The sequence below is a fragment of the Acanthaster planci genome, linkage group LG06 (assembly GCF_054643075.1).
Source record: "Acanthaster planci isolate LZ-2023a linkage group LG06, COTS_SCS, whole genome shotgun sequence".
Lineage (NCBI taxonomy): Eukaryota > Metazoa > Echinodermata > Asteroidea > Valvatida > Acanthasteridae > Acanthaster > Acanthaster planci.
The window spans coordinates 228,472-252,079 of record NC_141782.1 but is presented as its reverse complement, the minus strand read 5'-3'; the positions used below and the strand labels follow the sequence as shown (position 1 = coordinate 252,079).

The window sequence follows — 23,608 nt, the reverse complement described above, 5'->3', positions numbered from 1 at the left end:
CAAATTGTTTCAGATTGCCAGCGAGTTACACCAAGCATGCGAGTTCTCCATTGAGCAACTTCTGAGTCTGCTCAGAATTAAGACTGGTAACAGCCTCAACAACAAGAAATTACTTAAGGTATTGCAACCAGAGCTCAAAGCATTCAGGTAAGCACCCGTCGCCAGACTAGTTCCGAGTCTTTGTAAAATGGATGTACTTGTTTAACAAACACAAAGGTTTGATGGGTAGATAAACTATGAACCCTCCTATGCAAAGACACATTCTTGACACAGTTGTCCTATCAGTCAAAATCAGTCAAATTTCCCATATGTGTCTGTGTACTGGGGCAAATCAAGTGGAAGGAATTTTGGACTGTTTTTGGCGGTTACAGCAGAAGGCGGGTTAATAGAGTTTTGACTAAGCAAGTATTTAACGACAGATTAGTCTGATTCAAAGAGACCTTTGCTGGCTTTCCTTGGAAACCTTTTCATGTTCCCTTTCAGAGTTTGTGATAAACAATGTCAAGCTATCTTTCAGACCTTGTAGACATGTCGGTATTGTGCCCAGACTCCTTATCCGTATGTCCGTGCCTCCTTTTCCATTCTAAACCCCTAGGGATCAGGAGCTAGAGAATCGCCGACGCCTGACCGAGTTTGGCTTGATTTCTTCCATCCGCTTTGCCGAGCCTGAGAGTCCTTCCAGAAGCCGAGACAGACGGGGTAAGACGTCCTCCCTGAGTAGTGAGGAGAAATGCTGCTGCGTTTGCCAACAGTTGTGTTATATGTCAATGGTAAGTCCTAGCTAGCCAGTAAGTTGTCTAACGTGGCTTCCTCTTTCTTCTGACTTCCAGTTTTCATTACTTGTTTATTCAAGAAAATGACTTATGGAGATCATTTTATTACTTAAGGGCTTGGCACAGACTGCATTATATTGTAATATTAACCACTACCAGCCGGGGACTCCGGGATCGGAGCCGTATGGTTTATATGTGTGGCCGGGGTCTCCGAACTCGGAAAAAGGAAACAGGGCCCTGTAACAAAAGACCGTACTCCGAACAAAAGACCAGGCTGCTGGGCATGACCGGCATTTTTCGCTCTCAAAAGTGGTGATAATCCAGCGTTATTTAGAAACCGTATACCAGGGTTTGGGGTATTTAGAGCAAGCGGATTACCACCGGGGACAAAAGCTCTCCACCACCGCAGCGATGAGCCACACAGCACCGCTGCATGCTAATCTGGCCCCTATTGAAAAGAGGTCAGCAGTGCACTGAGCCAGGTTCGTGAACTAAAGACAGCTGTATAACACCGCACAATCTGGGCTCTGTTTACAAGGCTGCAGGCCTGGCTGAAATATTCGGGCGTCAATAAAGGTCAGCTGTCAACTTAGAGTAGTGCCTGAAGATTACTCCGTGCGGCTATAAATGACTGTTAAATGGAATGATGAATTGTTGAAGGATTTTGAAAACGGAAAAAATGATAGTCATGCCGGCCCAGCATCCTCAACGTTGAAAAATGCCCCGGTCCGAAGTGGTTAATAAAAATTGAACATGCATGTTGTAATAAATGCATTCTGGAAAATGTCAGTTTAGTTAATACTCATTTTGTCATCAGATTTGGAGAAAAATTATCCGAGGCATTTTTGTTGATTGGACCATTGCAGGTGCTTCATGAGAAGGAAGGGACGGTATACTGTTTGAGACACGCCCTGGAGCTAGCCCAGCGAGGTAAACTCAACAAGTACTACAAGCTGATGTACCGATACGATGAGGTCAGTCTGGAATTATGTAGGCGCTAAGCAGAAATCTTGGCCTGGCAGATTTATGTACTAAGCAAAAATCAACTGACCCCTCCTTCCATGGGATCTCAGTTACAATCTCAGAGGTAACCAGTCTTTGTTTCCTCACTCCAGAACCAGCTGGATAGTCTAGTGTGTGATGCTCAGTCTCCCAGAGACAGGCAGTCACCCAGTAAGAGGACATCACCAAGTCGTCGCAGCTTGCTCAGGAAGCACGACAGCAGTAACAGAGATAGCAGATGACTGCGGGAGGGTTAGTCATCCTCGGCCAACCACACCTCCACCAACACACTTCAGGGAATGTGATCTAATTGCAATAACACTTGTCACTCACCTCAGTTTAAATGCACCATCAATTTGCAGGACCTGCAGCGGCAAACAGAATCAGCAACTGCAGCAGGGAGGTTGCCTGGTACTGCCAAGGCGAGTTGCTGTTGCACTGCCAAGGCAGGCCAGACTACAGCAATTGGTGGTTCACGAGAGCCAAGGGAGCTGCAGCAACAGCAATCCAATCAGGAAACAACAGCGAGATGCTGCTCTGCCGACGTCTGAAACAGCTCAGAAACACAGCAGCAGTTATGTTGAGTGTAAAAACTTCATCACATTCAACCAAGTTCCATCAGTTAAATCTGTGGCCATTTTGATGTACTCCCTGATTTCTGGGCAATATAAAGTCCCATATTCCAACTATTGCTGCACTTTTTTTGTGAGTATATTCCTCCAAGAGAGACATTTTTACCTGTTGAAATTACCAAGAAATGCTGCAAAGAAAACTGAATTTCTGTAGCCGCTCTCATTGAGATTATTGTTATGTACTTAAGTGTTAGTTTGATGGTTTCTAGTTGTGTTCTTGTATGCACTTGGAGAGTTCAGAATCTAAGACATGGTTTTGGAGAAAGAAACGCGGCTATCTTCTTTGTTTAGGGAAATTGATATGGCTGATGTAGTGCAGTACATTGAAATATTATTACCAGAATAAGTTGTAGAATCAAAATATTGGCAGATCAGATCCTTTTTATTCACCAAAAACAGTTTGGCAGCTCATAAATATTTATGCTTAGCTGTGAGTTTTCATTAATCGGGAGTGTTGACACTCTTTGCTTATGTTTGTTCAAGTTTTTCAACGAGTCATCCATTAGGGGAACCAGCTTTGCAAGATAAGATATCCAGTAAATTTGTCCTAATCTAACTTTTATTTTGTGAAAAAAATGACAACACAAAAGTGAGAAAGGCACCAAAAATTGCACACTTCATCAATTTTTGGGCTACAGTCTAGGAGATGAATTCTTCACTTAGCATTTCCCTTGGAAGAAAAATTTAATCAGAAACGAGGAAGGTGATATACATCATTGTTACATGAGTAAGCATAAATTCCTACTTTTGAGAAACTCTAGTTTACTTGGACTTCTTTACCAAGCAGGAGAGAATTTTCCCTAGTACAGAAAAACACCACCAGAGTCTAGATTCCAATATGCAAATATTTATGCAAGCAACTTTATCACGTTAGATCTTCCAAACTAAGATAATACAAGAATATTTCCCAAGCACGGTAATGAAAACAAGAAGAGTGATCCCTTCATCTTTCACAGGTGAAAGTTTCAATTCCAACTTGTTACAGATGTTCAGTTGAAGTTTGTAAACAGTTTTTCTTGTTCCTGTAAACTACATGTATACACAGAAAAGCACTCTCCAAAGTTGGAGCAAAATTCGTCTGTAAAATTTAGGAATGGATAGTTTATTTTTTTAAGGTGGCAAGTACCGTACTCAAAAGGAACAAACCATTTTCTGTACTAGATATGTGCTTCACAAATGTCATTGTTGAACCCTTGAACATTAATGCTCAGCAAGAAACATATTATGCTGATCATTGGGTAACCGGTTACTATGGTTACTATTAGTTATACACAGTGCTGGTGATCTAGTTCGTGTGTGTGTGTTACTCTACCAATCCTGCCTATACACTAAGTCCAAATTGTAAATTACACATTTTAATCTGCTTGAAAAGAAAATTTGTGTTCAAATGTCTAAAACAGGTTTGTTTACTTTTTCAAGAGCCAAAAATATATATCCTTGGATTGTGTATGGGTAATCCCAGAAGTCAGGGGTCCAAAAGAGTGACATTTTGGTGTCCCTGGTACATCTGACCTTTGTTACTTGACATGGAAATATCACCGGAATCGCTTTCAAACTATTAGTATTTGTTTAGCAGGTAATTTGGTAATTAATTCATCACTCTTGGATATTAGAAAATGTGATCTGAACTGACAAAATCATATGTCAGATGTGACAGGGACACACAAAAAAGTGACCCCTAATTTCTGGAATTACCTGTAAACATTGACCTGGGCACACTTTTCTGTTGAGTGTAGCAAAATTGAAAAAAATAATATTTGCTGTGGAGTCAATTAAAGATTGGAACTTTGGTCAATATCTCGTTACAAATAATAAATTTTGTAAGGGCTGTAGGCAGGAAAGTAAGCAAACATGTCAGTGCCAAGAATGATGTGATGTGATTGACACACACAACCACTCTGGACATTAGTGTCTCAACGAAATCTCTCCCTTGCGTTGCTATGATGACTGACTTCAGCTTACCAGGTTTTTAAGCACTGAATGGACGTAAGCAGTTCTTGCCATTAAGAGTGATAGACTGAAGTGATGTTCAGTGTCAGGGCGTACCTGGTTTGGATTGGTCTTGCCATTCTTAAAATGGCCCTGTGTATACAGCCTTTATGGACAGGTTTATGTGGTTCGTTTGACACACAGGTTTACAAGTCGTCATTCAAAATGGTAGGACCGCCCATTTACTGTCAACAGTTCTGGAATTTTGTAGATAAACATTGTCAAAAGAATTACAAATATTTAAGAACCCTACTAAGATACGTAAATGTTCATGTTATCCTGTATCATACAAGGAGGAACTCAATTTTACTTAGACCCAGTTTTATTTCTAAGTTTTGCTTTTGAGTTGAAATGTAAAGTAGAAATACATTGATATGCATATTTCCTAGGGACCAAACCATACTGATAGACTGCCAGCCTATGTGCAGAAACTGTACCCTTTTTTATCAGAATTTGTACCATATAAACAATATTTTCTAAACTCTTACAAAAGAGTTGACGATATGCTGCACAGTGGTATGACAGTACCATCTCATGTTTTCTGGTCATAACCACTTCCAACCGTGTGTGTCTTTGTCCTGTAATTTGTTCATAGTAAGTCATTAGGCTCATAGTTTAGTTAGCAAACTAACCAGATAGCTTTGAAATTGTTTAAAATTATCCAAGTTTATTTTGATGGCCTGTTATCTCTTTCTGTTCCTTTAATCCGACAACAACTTGCTAAAGCCAGGAAGTATTTTTGAAAGCACTTTCTTCAACTCAAGGGCTACACAAGAATTACCAGCTTGGAGACCGTTTCTTTCTCTACAGCTGTACCATTTCCTCTGAGTGCCGTCAAAATCTCTCAGAGTGCCACTTATTGTGATCAGGCTGCGTTTAGCTTCTGCTATCTAGAGGTGATGACGTCTGTGAGGATGTGGTGATCAAGACAACGTTGTGTTCTCACGCAGCAATTGGTTTTCCACCTCAGCAGTTTCATTTGAGGCATTTTGATGTGAAGCTTGTGTTCACTGGGTTTTTTTTGGAGGGGGGGTCCATTTTGTAGTCACATCCCACACCAGAGATCTGAGACAATATTTCTTCATGTTCTGTACAACTCGTCAGTATGTTTCACCTGGAAATCTATGCAATTTGTACCTGGTACTAACAGTCTCATTTTATTTTATGTGTCTGGTGTTCCCATTATTTGATACTTGGCCAGCTTTGTTTTATTTGTTTACTCAAATACATAACTGTATTTTTATTCATAACTGAAGACAGAAAGTCCTTTGTTTTGTGACTAATTTTGTGCAGTGAATAATGTACTGTGTATTAACCAAAGTTTGCTGATAGAAACCAAGACATTCTCTTTGATTAACATCTTTATAACATAGTCATCGTAATACTTGTGCAGTTATCTGGCTAAGCATGTAAAACACGCCTGCACTGTCAACAGGTTTTGAACAAATGTTGGAATGAACACAGGAAAGACCTATTTTATACAGTCGTATTTTTCAACAGAGAGAAATTACAGTGGATCTTACTCAAGACTTATATGCTGCTATTGTTTGTGTGAAAAATTGGAGAAAAAATGCACCCAACTTTTATACTAATGTACATGAATATTGTATTGGGATATACACTATCTGGCTCAAATTTGACCACTTAAGAATCTGATCCGTGATCAGTTAGCTCCAGAAATCATAGCCATATTTCTGTTTGGGTTTTCCTTCAAATGATGGCCACTCTTTTGGTTTTAATATTGTAGAAATGTTGATCATGTAAAAGTTTATGCTCCAAGTGTCTCCACTTGATTTAAGTTCTTGTAAGCTGCAGTATTGGCAAGGAAATGTGTTGTCTTATTGTGGTAATATTTTTACCAGATGTACTCTGAAATGCAGTGTGTTTTATTCTGAGAGAAGCTTATAAGACTTCAACTTTTCTAGTGCAAATCTATCATGCTGATCTAGAGCCCTAAGCAGCATGCCAAGCTGAATGTTGGCCAAAGTGTCACTATGGTTGAGACAAAAGATTGGAAGGTATGAGGAGGGATTAATCATGAAGATGTAGAAGTTGAAACTTCTGTTTGGTGTAGCAAAAGATGGCTGAAAGGAAAGAAAACAAAGAGTGGATGTAAGCTGAAAGGAGGTAGGAAGGAGAAGTGTAGATAGAGTGTACATTTTTCAGAGTGTAAAGATTTCAGCCAGTGAAACTAGATAAAAGCATGCTGATGTCAGAAAATCAGCACTCAGTTTGATTCAGTGGATTATAAGAGATGTATTCAACAAAGTAGGCAAGAAGATATCACAGTTTCTATCATAAAAAAGATTGGTGTGTTAAGAGGGGAATATTTGTTGCCCAGAGACAGTCTTGGACAAGTATCCGGACTGATTTTGGAGAACTGTAATTGAGACAGAGGTTCTTCAATCTACATCGTGGCAAGACCCCCAGAATAGACCATGGTGGTACTGAAGTTCCATAGAGTATGTACATGTAATTATCTGTAGTGAGTTGGTAATAGAAACGAATTGGCTGTTTTTGGCAGCCATTGTATGAAAGTCCTCGTTGTGGATGGATGCTGTTATCGGTGTCTCCTACACAAGTGTTTGTAAAAACAGACTGTAAGAAACTGTGCTTGTAGAGAGTTTTCATGAAATCTTACAATCTGCCAGCTTGTACTGTACTCTAATGGGAACATTCAAGGAAGAGGAGATTTTTTTTTCCTTGTGAAGTTGAACGGCAGTTTCTAATAGCAAGTGATCTGTTGCGAGATAGGAATGATGTTGAGTTGTAAATTTGTAGAGATAAAAATGGGCTGTACACTGTATCCGTGTTCTTTCTATTTTTGCTACTTGAATTGATGCTGTAAGTAAGCAGAGTTGCATTTGAGGTCTTTGGCTTTTGTTTATCGCGACTGTTTTTTTTTTTTTTTTTTTTTACTTGTTTTGCTAATCCTGCTGCTGTTAGCAAATCCTATCGCTGTTTCATGCACAGCAAGAATTTGGAGGGCTAGGATTTTTTTCCAAGTTGCCAGTCAGGTGATTGTGTTTTGCTTGTGGCATTTTTTTCTTTGTAATTTGACTCTTAGCAGTTGCCATTGTTTATATATATTGACTTCTAAAAAAGAGTAGTTTGTTTAATTTCTGTTGATATCAGTGATGGGCACTGTCACCAATTGTCTTTGAAATCGTGGCAGTGTTTTGGACTAGGGATGCAAACCTCAGCACACATGAACCTAAACTTGTTGCTTGAACTTTTCGATCCATTTGAGGTCATGCTTGGCAGCCATTTTGGAAATGAATCCACAGACATCTTGAGAATCACACAGAGCCTATCAGTTTTTATAATTTAAAGTATAACAATGATTGCCAGATAAAAAGTTTTACACTGTTACGTAAAAAGGGGATATTTTCTGGTGTAAAGAAATTTGGAAGTCCAAATCAAAAACTATAGTTTGGAGAAATTTTGAGAAAAGATTTTAATTGTTGGAAATGTTATGGGGGGGGACTTGAGTTCTTTATCAAAATTGTTAGAGTTAAATACCAACATTCAACACAGTGGCTTTCGTTATTATTTAAAGTTGGATTGATAAAGATAGCTCTGATTCGTTAGTATCTCTGTGGTCTTTTGATTTCTAAAGACGAACTTCTCTCATGCAACTTGTTGAGTCTCTAGCTGAGTGATTTGCTTAGTCTATGCGGTGGTTGTACCATCTAGTCATGCCTAGCCAAACCAATGCAATGGCCGTTATGTACTAAGACTGTATACACCATAGGGATATTCAAGGCTCTTTCTTCTTTATCTGTGATTTCCAGCAAAAGAACTTTCCGATGGATATAGTTATGACTTACATGTGGACAGCTTGTCAGTAAGATTGTTTTCACAGTCTGACAGTTGAGGGATCTGTCACTTCTGGCAAGCTGGGGAAAAAAGTCACCGACGAAGAAGAAACAAGGATCAGGGAAAATTGTGTTTGCATTTTGTGAGGAAAAGGCTGATGTATACAGACAGCCAAACATTTTCATAAACATTCCAACCTGAATCAAGAAGGTTTTGATTTGGTATGTTTTTTATGTGGCGGGTAAAGAAACACAGTAACACCAGGCTGTGATCTGGTTGATTGATCTTATCTTTGGAGTGGTAGAATTGTAGCATAGTTGAGGGTTCACTTGAACCGTTATGAAAGTAGAGGTCGTATCTTTTTTTTTTCCTTGTTCCTCACAGGTTTTTTTTTTCAATTTGTTAATTTTTTAATGTTAGTTGCCTGGATTTTTTTTAAGTCAGAAATTGCTGGAAATTGTAGTCAAATACTACAGTCTTTAAAACCCATGTGAGATTGGTTTTGTATTTGATGTAGTTCATTAGCCTTGGCAGATAATTCAGTTTCATTTTCTCACTGTTTTTCCTGATGAAATGCGACTGGCAACCAGTGTTCTGGGGATTACAGCGCTATTTTTTGAATGGTGTGTATTCCTCTTACTCCTGCGCTCGTTAGATCCAACTGAGATTCGTATGGTGGCGTTACTTTTTCTTTCTTTCCAACTTGTGTGCTTTAATTTTTCTCAGGGGAATTTATTTAGAATAGCATAATCAAGTTGTGAAACAGAAACGGTTACCTCCCCTTTTAGAGGTAACAAGATAGCATAGGATTAGTTCCACAGAATGCATTTATGCTATGTACTATAAAAAAAGGACACCTTTTCAGTTTGTGTTTCTTTCACAGAGATTGGTTCATCAGTTCACAAGAGGTGTGTTGGCACACATGCGTGGTATATGGTACCCGAATATTTGCGACATATACCCCTCTCTGAGAATTTCGTTCACTTTTGTGCTTCAGTACCTCAGCTCATTCTTGTCTGCCATTAAATTTGTGGCCATCCAAGACTTGTATTCAACTTTAAAAATTCCAAGAGTAGGCCATTGAGTACTATTAGTACTATAACATTAGTATTAGTACGTGTATTAGTACTATTACATTAGTACTAGTATTAGTACATGTATTAGTACAAGTACATTTAGTATTAGTACATGTATTAGTACTATTACATTAGTACTAGTATTAGTACATGTATTAGTACAATTACATTTAGTATTAGTACTAGTACATGTATTAGTACCATTACATTTAGTATTAGTACCAGTACATGTATTAGTACTATTACATTTAGTACTAGTACATGTATTAGTACATGTATTAGTATTAGTACTATTACATTAGTACTAGTACATGTATTAGTATTATTACATTAGTACTAGTATTAGCACAAGTACATTAGTACTATTTTTCAAGATGCCCCAGTGATTGTTGGCAATAATCCAAATAAAAACTTAGCTGCAAATTAAGGCCAAAAAACAATATGGTCGAAACACTTCGGGAAAGTGATCACAGTAAAAACATAATGGATACTTGAAATGATGTGCAATACAGCTAAACTAAAAGAGAGGGTCCAACACATCGATTTTACCTAAGAAATAACAATGTCCATTGAATTTTATGGCAGTACAAAGTGTAAAGTGGAAGCAAGGAACAAAGATTTTGTTTTTTGTAGTTATCTGACCATGCTGAAGTTCAAGTTAATGAGTTTGATTTGTGAGTTAACGAGGATTGGATGTATATTGTGAGTAAACAGGACTTTTTTTGTGGTTTTTCTATTTATTTTGTGTAGCATTTTGATAGATTTACTGTAGAGTTTCAAGTTTCCGTTTCTTTGTTTAAAAAAATGAACTCTCTGTGATTGAGTGGGATGGGGGGTATTACTGCTGCATTCCTGACTATGCACCTCGACATTTGTGGTATGTTTGAACTGGGATTGATGTTTATCATTGTGAGTCACAAATGACTGGGTTCAATTAATCTTTAAAATAATAAGGGATTGTGGGTTTATTTATTGTACCTGAAAGTTGCACCCTTTCCTGTGAATGTTCTAAGATTTGGGGAGATTTTGTCCTCTTCCTTGTTGAGCTCGGGAGAATAAAAGTTTTTAAAGATGTTGCTCAGATGCAAGTTTGTCCATTTTTTTACTTTTTTTTTGATTTCTTACCCTTAGTTTTTTTTCCAAATGAACTCTTTCTGTTTACGGTGTTCTTTTTCAGTATACCATGAAAACAATTTGAAAATTAATAACAGTTTTGTAAACTAAAGATAATGTCCTGAGGTTGTATCAAAGCTACCCTTAAATATCCGCCCAAGAAAAGACAATGTGTATATATGTGTACTTCAAATTTGAATTCTTGTAAACTGCAAATTCCATTCCAGAAGCAATCATTTTTTCCAACATAATTTGGCTTTTGTTACAGAAATTATCCACATTTATTGTTTACAATGGACAGACAGTCCCACTAAATTCACAACTAAAGAAAATGTTTTGAAAACATAATTACATATCAATTATCAAATATGTTGAATATGAACAAATCTTGAAGATAAACAACTGTGCACCAATAACTGCTCATGACGTGAAGCTCAGATTCCATAGTTACCAGATGAGCTTATTTTTCTTCTTCCAAAGAGTCATTTCCTGTTTCAAAATGTGTTTCATTTCTTCTGTTGGCTACGATAAAAAATGTAATGGGCTACAGTGTTTCTGGAAAGCATTTTCTAACTAGAAGTTGGTAACTGTAAATAAATGGTTATGATACAGGTTTCATCTACATCACAAAAAGGGTGTAAATGAAGAACAGGTTCAATCAAGGTTAAGAAAACTGTTTAAAGTGGTTCAATTTACTTCAAAATATACACATGTAAACTTCTGACAGAGAAATGTCATGGGAAGGTTTTAGCTTTTGTTAAAAATGTAAGAAATCATTAGAGAAAGGCAAGTCAGTAGCCAATGGAAAGCGCTTTACGTTTTAGAAATGCAGGACCTGATCCTGATACTCTCTTTTTTAATACTTCTGAAAATTGGGCTACCGTAGGACTCGGCAGCCCCGTGAAATCTGCTCTCCAAGTTAACTCTGTAGGCTTAGAAACACCAATACCAGGTCATTAATTAAGCACTCAGACAGAGCACTAATCTTTCATTTTTGTTTAAACCACTTCAAATATACTCGAACTGAAGTCAAAATACCTTCCCTTCTAACAAAAAAGTTCACTTGGATTAGTAAGTTTGTTTGTAACTTTACTCACACAAAATTTATCTTTACAAAAGCCTTTTTTTTTTTACAAAAATGTACATTTTTTTCTGACAGTTCACATTTGTGGTTCCAAAATCTTCAGAATTCAAGAACACGACGAGTATGAATTATGAGGTTTTACAAATTTGCCAGTTGTGGAGAAATGTTTTAAACTACCAGACAACACCATTCATGTATTTCCTCACAAAAATGTGTGGTGCTTTGCACAAAAAAAGGAAATACACAAGTTCCTCCCCCCCCCCAAAGAGGAAATTCAAAAAAGCAGAACTCCTAATCAGGATCTTAATGGAAAGCAGTTTCAGCTGTGGCTTCAGAAAAAATTGTACCCCCCCAAATCTAGTTTCAGAGAAAGCAAACAGAAAGTTTCCAACACACAAAGTGACTGATTCATTAAGTCTGGCTCTAACAGCATCTCGACACTTGGCAGATTTAAACTTCACCTGGATGCAAAGGAATCTCTTTCGCTAAAGTGACTTTTATTTCACCTTGTCTTTTCAACAACCCTTTCAAGAACATTTCTAAATCCTCCAATGTCTCTCACTGCGAAATAAACCGATGGCACATTCTCTGTTCTTCCATTTTCAAGGACCTTGAATCCCCATGTAAGATAACGGGCTGTGTTCAACCTTCCTCAATCCCACAAAACCTGGCTGCTTTTTGTCATCCACAATATAAGCCACCATGCTGCATCCTTTTACAATTACAGTGTTGAGCCTGTTCAGTGTTGCCCATAACATAGCGTACCGTGCTGATTCGGGGCCTGCCTAATGACTTGATCAACCCGACTCGGGATGGATATTCATGTATGCAACAACTGCACTGCATATTCATGTTTCCATGGAGAGCACCAGTAGTAGCTCACGCTTCATAACAGACTCATCCATTTTATATATAGGGATGTCTACATTTGATTAGTGCCAGTTTCTTTCAAATCTTGCCTTAACTCTCCTTTAGTTTAACAGCACAAATATGCACAAATGCCCACAGTCGCTCTCTTGAATGTTTTCTATATGGAACCCAAACATGTACAGGTTCAGTGTGTACAGTTAGTTGCCAGCACAAAATGACCCAGGGTCTTTTGTGCAGTCCTCTTCACTGCATTTAGTTTACTGCACAATGATGCACATGAAACAGTGAAGCACAGTTGTTGGGCAGCACAAAATTGCAATCTGATATTCCTGTGAGGGACAGTTGGTGCAGTGCACAACACAACACATCGCTGCTTCTTTGAGGTGTTTACCAAATGACCCGTGGTGTTTAATATGACGCCTAAAGACAAACTATACTCCATTCAAGAAAAAATCTATTAAATATCTGTTTTTGGTTTTAAAACAAGGATGCTTTTATGGTTAACCATCTTTTTAGAATAATGTAAACACCCACTTCAATGAACGAGACTGTGGTTGTTGCTAATAAGCATTCAACCAACCAATCAAACTACCCCTAAAATAAATATTCATATAATCGAGATTCTTAGCCAGTCAAGGTGCACCGCCCAATTTTGGTAGCAGGCCCCATATGTTGTACACAAATGGGCTTGCGAATTGTTTATGTCGGTAATTGGGCACCACCGAACACGCATATTGGGGAACGAGGTTGCAATGACTGTTCCCGCATTATTAAAACTGCAAACACGTTATGCACACGTTACGTATCACGAGGAAGGTGGACTGCACCCTGCCAATTACCGACTTGATCTCAAGCCTAGGCTTGACGATACTTACCAATGAAAAACCTTTCCCTCTTAGGTAGAATTTTTAGTTAAACCACTGACATTGGTGGGTCGGATGAATGATTCAATAAATGTCACAGCTCAAAGCAACTTCAATTTTCATCTTTCATAACTCAGATATCCCCCTTTCACTGACGGAAAAATCGAATGTACAAATTCCACAAGTGTACACTGGTGAATCCCTTTTGTTTGTACAAAAGTCAACATTACTTGGGATTCCAATATGTTGAAGACCCATCAGACGTACCCACTTCTACATCTAAAAGGGCCAAACTAGCAATATGTACAGATGTTGCATGGTAGGCATCTGTGCAGCGCCCTCTATCCGGCGGTGTGACTATCCGGCAAACAGCTGGTCTTTCAACGCCTCCTCTTGGCGTCATGTCTCCTGTTGTCGCTGCGAGACGCCTCGTTGCGCTTTCTCTTACGACTCAGTGTCTCCTCTTCCATCTCTTCGTTCCAGTCTCTTCGTCGGTCCGCTGCATCAGAAGAATTTTACAATGTATGAACTATCAACGCTGATAACAGATACAATGTTACAAGGAATACAGAAACAATTTGTAGCTTTCAATTAGGGCCACAGATAAGCAGAGTTGTGGGCCATTGTTTTAAAAATGTCTCAGCATAATATACAATTAGAATCAGGGTGATATTTATTGTGAAAGCCTACAAATAGCCCAAGGTAATGACTGCAGAAAATATGCCCGACAAAAAACGACAAGGGAAAGTTCATACAACAAAGAGTGCTACGTTTACCCACATACCTGACGCTGCTTCCTTCTCCAACTCATCCCAATCTTTCCCACTTTCTTCACTGCTTCCAAGTTCCTCTTCTGTAATAAAGCAAAAGTCAACATCCAGAGAGTTGTTCCTCAGTTTCATTTCGTTATGACGTTTCTATGGAGATGTCGCCAGGTGGGATATCAGTAAATCAGAGACAGTTCTTTACGTGAAATGAGTGTCATGTGAATTTAGGGTGAGGTGAAATGAGTGTCATGTGAATTTAGGGTCAGGTGAAATGAGTGTCATGTGAATTTAGGGTCAGGTGCAATGAGTGTCATGTGAATTTAGGGTCATGTGCCCATACTGGACTGTAGGGACCCCCTGACAGGACCAAACTTGTGAGTGAAACTACAGAGGGGGCTATTATCCTTACAATTCTCTGTTCTTCTCTAAACCACAGCACAACCCAACTTGATTGAGCAATCCAACACACAATACTGCAAGTTCGACTTTGTCCAAACAAGCTTCCGGAGCTGTGGCCATGTTATTGGTAAAGACCAACACCTAAGCCAGATACAAATCAGGTGAGTCTCTGACATTGAATTAAGGGACTCTACATGATAGTCAGTATTCTCTGCCTGTATTCAGGAGACGGGATACCTACCTGAGTAATCACTATCAGACTCGGACTCCTCTGAGTAATCATCACTGTCGGATTCATTACTGTCCACTTCCTCCTCGGAACCTGAGGGTTCATAGGCATCCTCCTCAGATTCCTCATCTTCATCCTCGCCTCCCTGTCATGGCAACAGTGTCATGGCAACAACTCAGAGAGATCACAAAAGAATCTTAACAGGAGTATGCACAAGGGTTATGTTATACAAACTGCCAGTAAACAAGGAAATAATACAAGACAACCCCACCAGGAAACGGTGAAAAAAATAATGATAAAGAAAAACTGATCAGGAATATTCTATGTGAAAGGATGGCAAGCTGAAAATGTAAAAAGGTTCTTAACATGGTAATGGATTACAACAGTTAATGGTAACCATGGTTACAGGTCAACGTACATCACTGTCTGGTTCCAAGAAGTTCCATCCACCGTTCTCAAAAAATCCCTCGGGGTCATCCAGGATTGTTTTCATGATCTTACTCCAATTCAAAGACTGGATGCCTTCTGTGTACTTGATGTCACAAGAACTGAGTGGAAACAAATTTAAAAACCATCATTTCTCAAACAGTTTTTAAAAAGCATGCAGACGTACTATCATCCATCAAATCACAAAACTTAACAGTCCAAAAAACAGAAAAAAGTCGATCCAAGTGAAATCGTACTTGAGCCAATCTTTGACGTTGTCCAGGAGATTCATGGGAACAGCGTTCACCATGGCCGTCTTGCGTGTGTAATCCTTAAAGATGAACACCATGTCAAAGTTCTTGATGTGAAACTGTACACGCTCAAAGTGGACCAGCTGGACTTCCTCCAACGAGATGACAAATGGGGGCTGACGAGAAAAGACAACCAAAACTGAATGGCGGAAACAACGCTGGCGATGGCAACAGGAAGACAGTACATGAGTACCGGAACTGAAGATACAGCCTGGAGTAGGCTGCCTAATGATAGTGGTCTATGCCAGTGTTATGAAATCACAAACATCAAAGGACAAAACCAATCAATTATGTTTCTACTTAATGTTAAAAAAACTCTATGAAATTTACAGTGAAACCCTAAAAGCACATGGATGTTAATAAGTGCTGTCTTCGTTAAGGACAATGCAGTTGATTTTCTACCGTACCCATTCTGTGACGTTGACAAGGCAGCTACTGGTAGGTAAGAGTTGCACCGTGCTACGGTGTGGTACACCGGGGAATCCCAGGTCACGGAATGGCACCTCAAACTCAATATCTCCCTTGGTGATACTCTCCACTTTCTCAATGAAACTCTTAAAGGCTGCCTTCAGCTTGTGACGAAGCTCACGTTCAGCCTGGCCGAGAAAGAAAGTAATGCTCAAGGTCTGCCAACCTAAACGAGATTTTAGATGCAATCTTCAAACATCACTTTATTTTATGAGTTTAATGACTGAATTTTTCAGTGAACTTTCTGGAACAGAACATTTGAAAATATACAATACCAATTTCTGCAGTGATCTGGTAACCTACTCCCTTTCACACTGTAGATGCATATAGTGATAAGCACCAACCTGAGGAGTCAGAGGGCAAAGGTCAATCTCATGCTTACCTGTTCGCTAGCAATGTCGTCCCTGTCGTGGATGTTGTGATGTTTCAGCAGATCCGTGGTGATCTCTCCCACTTCGGTGTAGAACTGGATGTCAACGTGTCTCTTGTTAGAGAAAAGGATGGCATTCTGAAAAGAAAAAAAAAGATGCAAGTCAAAGACAAGAATTGAGAGTCAAATTAGTCTTTTCCAAGGTTGAATCTTTGGGGACAAAAAGGTTGAATACATAAAGAACAATTCCAGATTGTCTGTTCATAAACAATCCGTCTTGTTTACCTTGAGGTGAAAGTGGAGAACAATAACCATTTCACCATCACACGGCTGGAAGATGGCATGCTTGATGTTATTATATAAGATATCCACTTTATCACCACGGACAGACGTATACCTGAAACCTGTAATCAAACCAACATGCACGACTCCTTCAATATTCCACTCCAGGTCCATTGTCATTAATATATGTTATTGTTTTGAAAAGTCTCTTCATGTATTTGCCAGTAGATAATACATTTCTACAAAGTCCTTGAAAAAACCTGATAAGAAAATATCCTTCCTCTTAAATAAATACTGGAATACACGATTTTAAACACAACGAGTTTCCGAAATCATCCAACTTTCAGATATTTGCAGCATATGGATGCTGAGAGTCTGTTACCGTTTGTATGTGCTTCCAGAGAGCCTTGTATTCTCTTCTGGACAATGTTTGGTCTGATGTACAAGTCTTTCAACTTTGGGTTCCCTCGTGTTGGATTGATGATCAGTTTATCTTGCTTCACAATGCCCTACAAAAAAAAAGAAAAACAGACACCACAAATGAGGCTCCAAATCCACCTGTTCATGGGCTACACTTTCTCTATCGTGTAGGAAACTCTGCCACGCCGTCGACCTACCTCCTTCTCTCTCTCCTCCGCCTCTCGAGTCTTGAATTTCTTCTGGACATCTTTGATAAGTCTGAAGGCGAGGTTGAGGTTGCTGGAAGGAGTTGATGATTCCCCTGCACCCTTGGTATTGGAACTCCGATATGTCCTAGCATACAACAAAACATACAATTTATCTACAAGCTAAACAGGCTATGAAATCATCCAACAAGTAGGCGTTGAACTGAGCTTTTGTTTTTTATTATCAAAGACGACAGTCACAGTCTTTGGTCACACTCGTGTAAAACTATTCAGCAGGTCAACTCACAGCTCTTTCAGAAACGTAGCTTCAGGGTTGGAGAACATGTTGCCGTCAGATCGTCCAAGAGCAGCACCAGGATGAAAGAAATTGATTCTCAGATATGTGTAGTCCCCTTCCACGCTCTGACTGATATTCTGTAAATAAAAATGGTCAAAGTGGGTAAAAAGTACCTGCTAATTCCAAAATGCTGATATGGGACACAAAGCTTTGACTTTCAAAGTTGTGCAAAATCATTGGTTTGTGACATTCTTAGGAAGCAAACATTACATCAATCAATAAGTTAACATGAGTAATACATATTAACTTGCCAACTCCCGACTTACCTTGATGGTGGATATATGGAATGGCGTAGCTTGTCCAAAGACAGGCAGGATAACCGTTTCATACTTCTTATCCACATAGAGACGTAACCGCTGTACATCAGGGTCCCGGGGCATCTGGGATACGTGCTTGTAAGATGCGTTGGACTTTCTGGTTCTGTAAAGAAATACGAGATCCAGGAATTAGACTCAGAAATGTATAACAAAATTATGCCGATTACGGTCATGTTCAACATCATTGGGAGTCTTTCGTCCGCCTTGCATTCATCTTTATGCAACTCTGTTCAGGCTTCCAGGCTGCAGAGCTTACGCACTTTGGAAGAATACTTGGTTTTGTTACAAAGAAGAATTGAAATAAAAATCAATCAGTCCCTCCAACCGAACCAGTTCTGCCTGATTTCTCCAGACAGTTAACTGAGATGGTTGTCAACTCACTTGGTCTTCGAGGATTCTTCCTTGACTTGCTTTAATCTATCCAGAGCCTCTCTGTTCATCTCCTCCCTCAGCTCTCGCTGTCTCTCCTTCCGCTTCTCCTCAGCTGTCATGTCCGTCTAGCGACAAATAAAACCCAAAACATCTCCTATGAATTTTGAAGTTAATGTGCTTTCAAAATCATGCATTACATCTGGTCATGTTTTATGCACGCCATCAATAACAAGCTAAATAGCTTGGGTTGTCTGATAATGGAATCCAAATATGTGGATATCAAATGTATCCATCTTCTTCAGTTTGAAGACAATCCAATCGGCCTCACCCTGAGTTTACTCTCCAAGACAGCCCGTCTCATTCCCCTGCCTAAGAGCTCCTCCTGCTTCTGTTTAGCATCTTCAAGGTCTTCATCTTCATCCTCATCATCGCCCTAGCAACAGCAGTAAAAGAGGCAAAGGCAAACATCTTAAGTAAACCTTCCTCAGCGTTCACATGAAGAGGTGTCGTTGTATAGTACCTACTACCAAAGTGGCAGTGTAAAAAAACAAACTTGATATAGAACACAGCCAGATTTCAGTGCTTGGGGTCTTTAGAGAGACAGGTCTCTTCTGAAGGGAAGAAACTGCACTCTTTACCCAAGTCAAGGAGTTCTGAAATGTTTCTGGAGCATATCCTACTAGGGGAAGTGAATAATTGTCACATTTGATACTTCATTCCTTGTAATTCTGCTCAGAAAAACTCACCTTGAGAAAGATGCCTATGTGTTTAATTCTTTTCTTCATTGGTGTCAGAAGCACGGCAGGCCCCTCCTAGTAAAACAAGGAGAGCGTTGTCTCATGACAGTATCTTTGAAACAAGGGTTTCTCCCACTTTCACAAATGTTTCACAGTCTGTGCCGAACTCATTCACGAAGTTGGCAAATATTATGGATTGTGAACGTAAGTTACATGAGACCAGCATGTATAATCACATATTGCTGGCTTAGTCTTGAAAGAATAGTTGGTTCTGTTTTTTCTTCCGACCCAGATCAAACCTAAGTTGAGTATGGCAAGCTGTAACTTAATCTCCTGGGAAATTGTCAACTGAACTCAGCAATTAAGACAATTTTTTTTTGTAACTCAGCATACCTCCTGGACAAGCACAGTGTCGCCGACAAACAATGCGTAGTTCTTGCCGCCGTTATCTTTCGCCTCACTGTTTTGGAGGTTGGAGAAGCCAACGTTGATATTGAAGATCATACCTTTCTTGGCTACTGCTTCTGACTTGCTGTTGATTAACATGCTACCCTCGCGAAACTCGATCCCCATCAGAAACCTTGGATTGACACAGCAAATGTCAGTTACATTGGTTTTCTAGGTCTGTTCTCAGCACGCATTTCGGTATTTGCAACTGGCAAAGACCCAGATATGGTCTAAATTTGTTGATAATTTATGGTTGCAAAAGTCTTTCAGAATATCGAGACAGACAAGGTTTCAAGCTGACATGATGGAGGACAGAATTCCAACAATTGTCAACAGATACAGACAACTAGAGAGATGGAATTTCAAGACTTCCAATGATGTTCTGCTTACCCAACATTCTTTGTCATCTTTGGTAGGAGTTCTGCTTTTTCTTTCTTGACCAATGCCACAGCACCGTTATACACATCAGACAGCTTTTTGCCTATTAATAAAGCAATACAGAATGTGACTTAAGAATGTGACATGAGGTCCCATGTGCAGTCACCTAAGCTATAAATGGTGAATGTATCAACTTCTGCTACCACTTTCTAACTCACAACTGACAAGGTCTATGCTTCCTACTCACCGCTCCTTAACTTGTTGATGACTTCTTCCTCCACACTGAGCAGGAAATTGTAATTCTCCTGCTGTTCTTTGGTAGGATCCACCATGAGGGTTCGGACGACGTTAGAACAGTAAGATTTGTAACGCACTCCCAGGGAGCAGGTGATGGAACCAAAATGGAGTTTGTTCTCGTCACTGTCATGTCAGAGCAAAAATACTTTGGATTAAAGGAATGTCCCATAACTTGCCTTTGTAGATGAGCATCCATTCCAAGAAAGGGGTCCCGCTTTGTTTATAACTTGTTTTTGATGAAACAAAGCCATTCTCCATACACGTGGGCCAAATTCTACGGCTGTGCTTCACGAAATTCCACATAACAAAATGCAACACTAACATCTGCATACGTTACAGATTACCAAGTAATGTTGACCTGTGTATGTGCAAAACAATTCACAGCCAAAGATGATGTGCCTACAAGCGAATCCGTGCCCAGAACAGAAAACTTTAGGTTGTCTAATCAGTAATTGGACAGGGCATCAACTCATTATAAGCTGCAACCTTTAATTTCACAATACCCTACCACTGAAAATTCTAAGCAAAACTTCGGTCTTTACCTGACGACGCTGAATTTGAGGTTGTAGTTGCCTCCACTCTGAATGATTGGAGGGTAGCAGACCTCTACCAGAGAGGGATCCGTGTTGCCTAAGATCTTCTTGTCCTCTAAGGCTGCTTCGATACTATCTGCTAGCTTGTTGTGTCTCACTTTCTGTAGTGAAGAATTTAGCGGGGTAGACATCAGTTGATGACCTTACAAGAATTTCACTAACTGACTATGGACTACACAGTGTAAATGCTGGGTGCAATCAGCTCAGCATTCTGCATGATTGGTCAGTTCTACATGTAACCCCCAACTTTACTTCCATTTTTTGAAAGAATCTTTCACGAGTGTAAGTAAGAAAGAAAGGTAATTTGCTGATGGCAGATTTATTGACAAACCGTGCAGTAAGATTGGATGATCGCACAAAGATTGAGCAATTGCGAATATCAACCCATTGTGCCCAACACAGATCTATTACCATATCAAATCATATTTAACATTAATAAGTCACTTATGTGCAATTAAAGTTTCTACGCATTATTTTATGATTAGCTGCCGCAGACAAGATGTCTGTAAATGAGCCCTAGCATCCCACCTTATCTGCATCCACAATCTCCATAATGTCTTCCTTGACTTTCTTATTGAAGACATCACATGTGATCTGGGCTGCTCGCTTCATCAGGGCAATCTCCTTCTCTTCCTTGACTGCCATCAGTTGGGCGATGGAACTGCTGATATCGACCTTGGTTCAAAAGAGCAATATTGAGTCTGGACAAATATTTTGATGGCCTTGTTGGAGTATACAGTGCAATTAAGTCAGAGAATTTGGCAGCAATTTCACTGAAGTGGGTAGGCGTGACCATAAAAGCAAAGGGGTGGCATAAGACATCATATTTTCCATACCTCGTTTGCTCCGGTAGCAGTCAAAGCTTGTCTCCAGCTGTTCATGAAGTCACCAGGAAACTTGTCCTTCACAAATGTGCCTACACGCTTGCCCTGGATCATAAAAACAATAGGTCAAAGTTGGACAATTCATGAATATGCACCACTCAGGCCCTGCATATGAACAGCTTCAACGGTGGATCATTTGGTTATTGCATTCATCCTTATAAGAGAAAACTTGGGTTAAAGTAAAATGAATTTCAGCAAGATTTGTGGAATGGTGTATATATTTTTAATTCGATTAGAACGGAAACCTTTTTCTGGTCTAAGTTAACCACCTTTGGAAGTGGAATGGTTTTGTTGACATTATCTTTACAGGCATTTTTGTAAAGACCATTTCTGAGTTCTCCAAAATCCTCTACCGGGGTCATATCTAAGTTCTCCAAAATCCTCTACCGGGGTCATGTGACTACAGACCTCTTTGCTAGCCTTGATAGCCTCTGTCAACTTCTCAAAATTTGCCTGGTTCCCATCACTCTTGTCCCTGGTCAGCAGTGTGATGACCGGTACCCCATTCTGATTCTCCTTCTCTGAGTCAGCAATCTGTCGCAGGAAGTCTACTTTCTTCTTGCTAGCCAGGAAGAAAATGTTGCTCTCACACAGGACAGTGACCGTGTCCGTCAGCTCGTAGCCAAACAGCCACGTCTAACAATCAAAACAAACCATATTATATTAACTTTTACTTCTGAACGAGGAGTGGAGAAATTGAGACATAAGGATTCACCATTGACCAAAGTTAACCCAAATCCTTCCTGCAATGTTTAATTCTGGGTTAACATTTTACCCATATCCTCTAAAAATTAAAGATAACACACTCTTGAATTTGAACCAGCCTTTTCATATAGAATATGAAATCAGCGGTGCACATCAGTGTACAAACGCTAATGCTATGAGTGTACTGCCGTTTTGTCAAGATCAAAGTAAACCAGGAGCAAGCATGTAACAGGCAAGTGGCCTAGGGTCAACTCTCTCACTTGTAAGGCTGTTGACTTGGCATAGACGACGTCTTCGTCCAGACCGACTGCTGTGTAAATGGCGTCAACGTTGCCGAGGCCATTGTTATCGGACGAATTCTGGGGAGAAAATAACCAAAAAAGAAAATGGAAATCAAAATCACACAAAAACTGAAAAAGTAACAAATAAGAAAAAACAAAACGGAGAACTGAGGTCTCAAATATCTTTACCAATAAAAATATTTATATTATCATTAAATGCTATTAAACTGATGGTCTGAAGCGTATTGTGTTCATATTAGTAAATGTACTTTTGTTTCACATCACCTACAAAAATTAAGAGAAACTCAAAACAGATCTTTTATTCAGACTTTGCAACTTCTTAGCTTTTACAAAGTATTGAAATCCAGTTAATTATCACTGATAAATAAAATTCTAAAAGTCTAGTGATACACCTGCAGGAACAAGGAAAAAATAAAACCGAGTTAAAAAAGGAATTACAAAATGCACGTCCCAAAATACATGTAATGTCCTTGAATTTTAAGCAGAAAACTGTTCAGAAATAAGAAAATAACCCTGAAGGATCATCAAAAAGGCCATGAAAATCAAAGACGCAAAACAGCAAGAATGTAACAATATCCAAGAAACTGAAAGGATTAACAATGGCACCAGAAAAAGGGATGTCAAATAAGGCAAGAATGACATGTGATCACGTCTTTACAATGTGACAATTTTTTGATGTGGCATTTTACTCTTTTCACACTGCAAAAACCAATGCAAAGGCAACAATGAAGTAAGTCAACATACATAAAGCACTGTAAGAGATATATAGAAGCTTACTACTAGCACGATTGATCGTACAATGATGTACAAGGATAAAATGTGTGATGTTGCTTGCACTGGTCAAGCTGTAGTTACATGTATCACACATGTTACATACAAGGCCATGCACAGTGAGAATTGCGTACAAAGCAATTGCAATTTTGAGAGAAATCAACAACTCACATTCCACGCGTCATACATCACTTTCATCCGCCTGAAAAAGGCATCTTTGTCCACAGAGATTCCCGACATGTTGCTTGCACCAAAGAGATTTTCTGATTTCACAAACAAGTTCGCTGTAGATGAAAAACCACGACAAAAAATGTCGTGTCTTCGTGCAAAGCACACTGCGTGACGAATATGGCGGGAGATAAAATTTGC

General features: G+C 39.3%; 2 protein-coding genes across 2 annotated transcripts in view; one reads left to right on the top strand and one right to left on the bottom strand.

The window, feature by feature from the left end:
- The window catches only part of jarid2 (jumonji and AT-rich interaction domain containing 2), a 46,856-nt gene extending 37,420 nt beyond the window's left edge, over window positions 1–9,436 (top strand). Inside the window, 4 exon segments of the mRNA XM_022226660.2 lie at window positions 14–147; window positions 596–770; window positions 1,640–1,747; window positions 1,889–9,436. Of these exon segments, the coding sequence (XP_022082352.2) occupies window positions 14–147; window positions 596–770; window positions 1,640–1,747; window positions 1,889–2,017 (546 nt within the window). The 3' untranslated portion in view covers window positions 2,018–9,436.
- Window positions 9,437–10,655: 1,219 nt separating this feature from the next.
- On the bottom strand, window positions 10,656–23,603 carry supt16h (SPT16 homolog, facilitates chromatin remodeling subunit). Its single transcript, XM_022226686.2, has 24 exons — window positions 23,411–23,603; window positions 22,427–22,525; window positions 21,870–22,097; window positions 21,414–21,506; window positions 21,106–21,252; window positions 20,527–20,678; window positions 19,935–20,107; window positions 19,700–19,790; window positions 19,256–19,442; window positions 18,872–18,937; window positions 18,454–18,558; window positions 18,135–18,250; window positions 17,703–17,856; window positions 17,386–17,513; window positions 17,091–17,226; window positions 16,856–16,982; window positions 16,477–16,595; window positions 16,204–16,329; window positions 15,761–15,949; window positions 15,300–15,469; window positions 15,035–15,164; window positions 14,629–14,761; window positions 14,006–14,074; window positions 10,656–13,720 (listed from the first exon to the last, which is right to left on the bottom strand). Exons 1-24 carry the CDS (start codon window positions 23,477–23,479, stop codon window positions 13,602–13,604), a joined length of 3,126 nt encoding a protein of 1,041 aa, XP_022082378.1. The 5' UTR covers window positions 23,480–23,603; the 3' UTR covers window positions 10,656–13,601.
- Window positions 23,604–23,608: the final 5 nt, after the last annotated feature.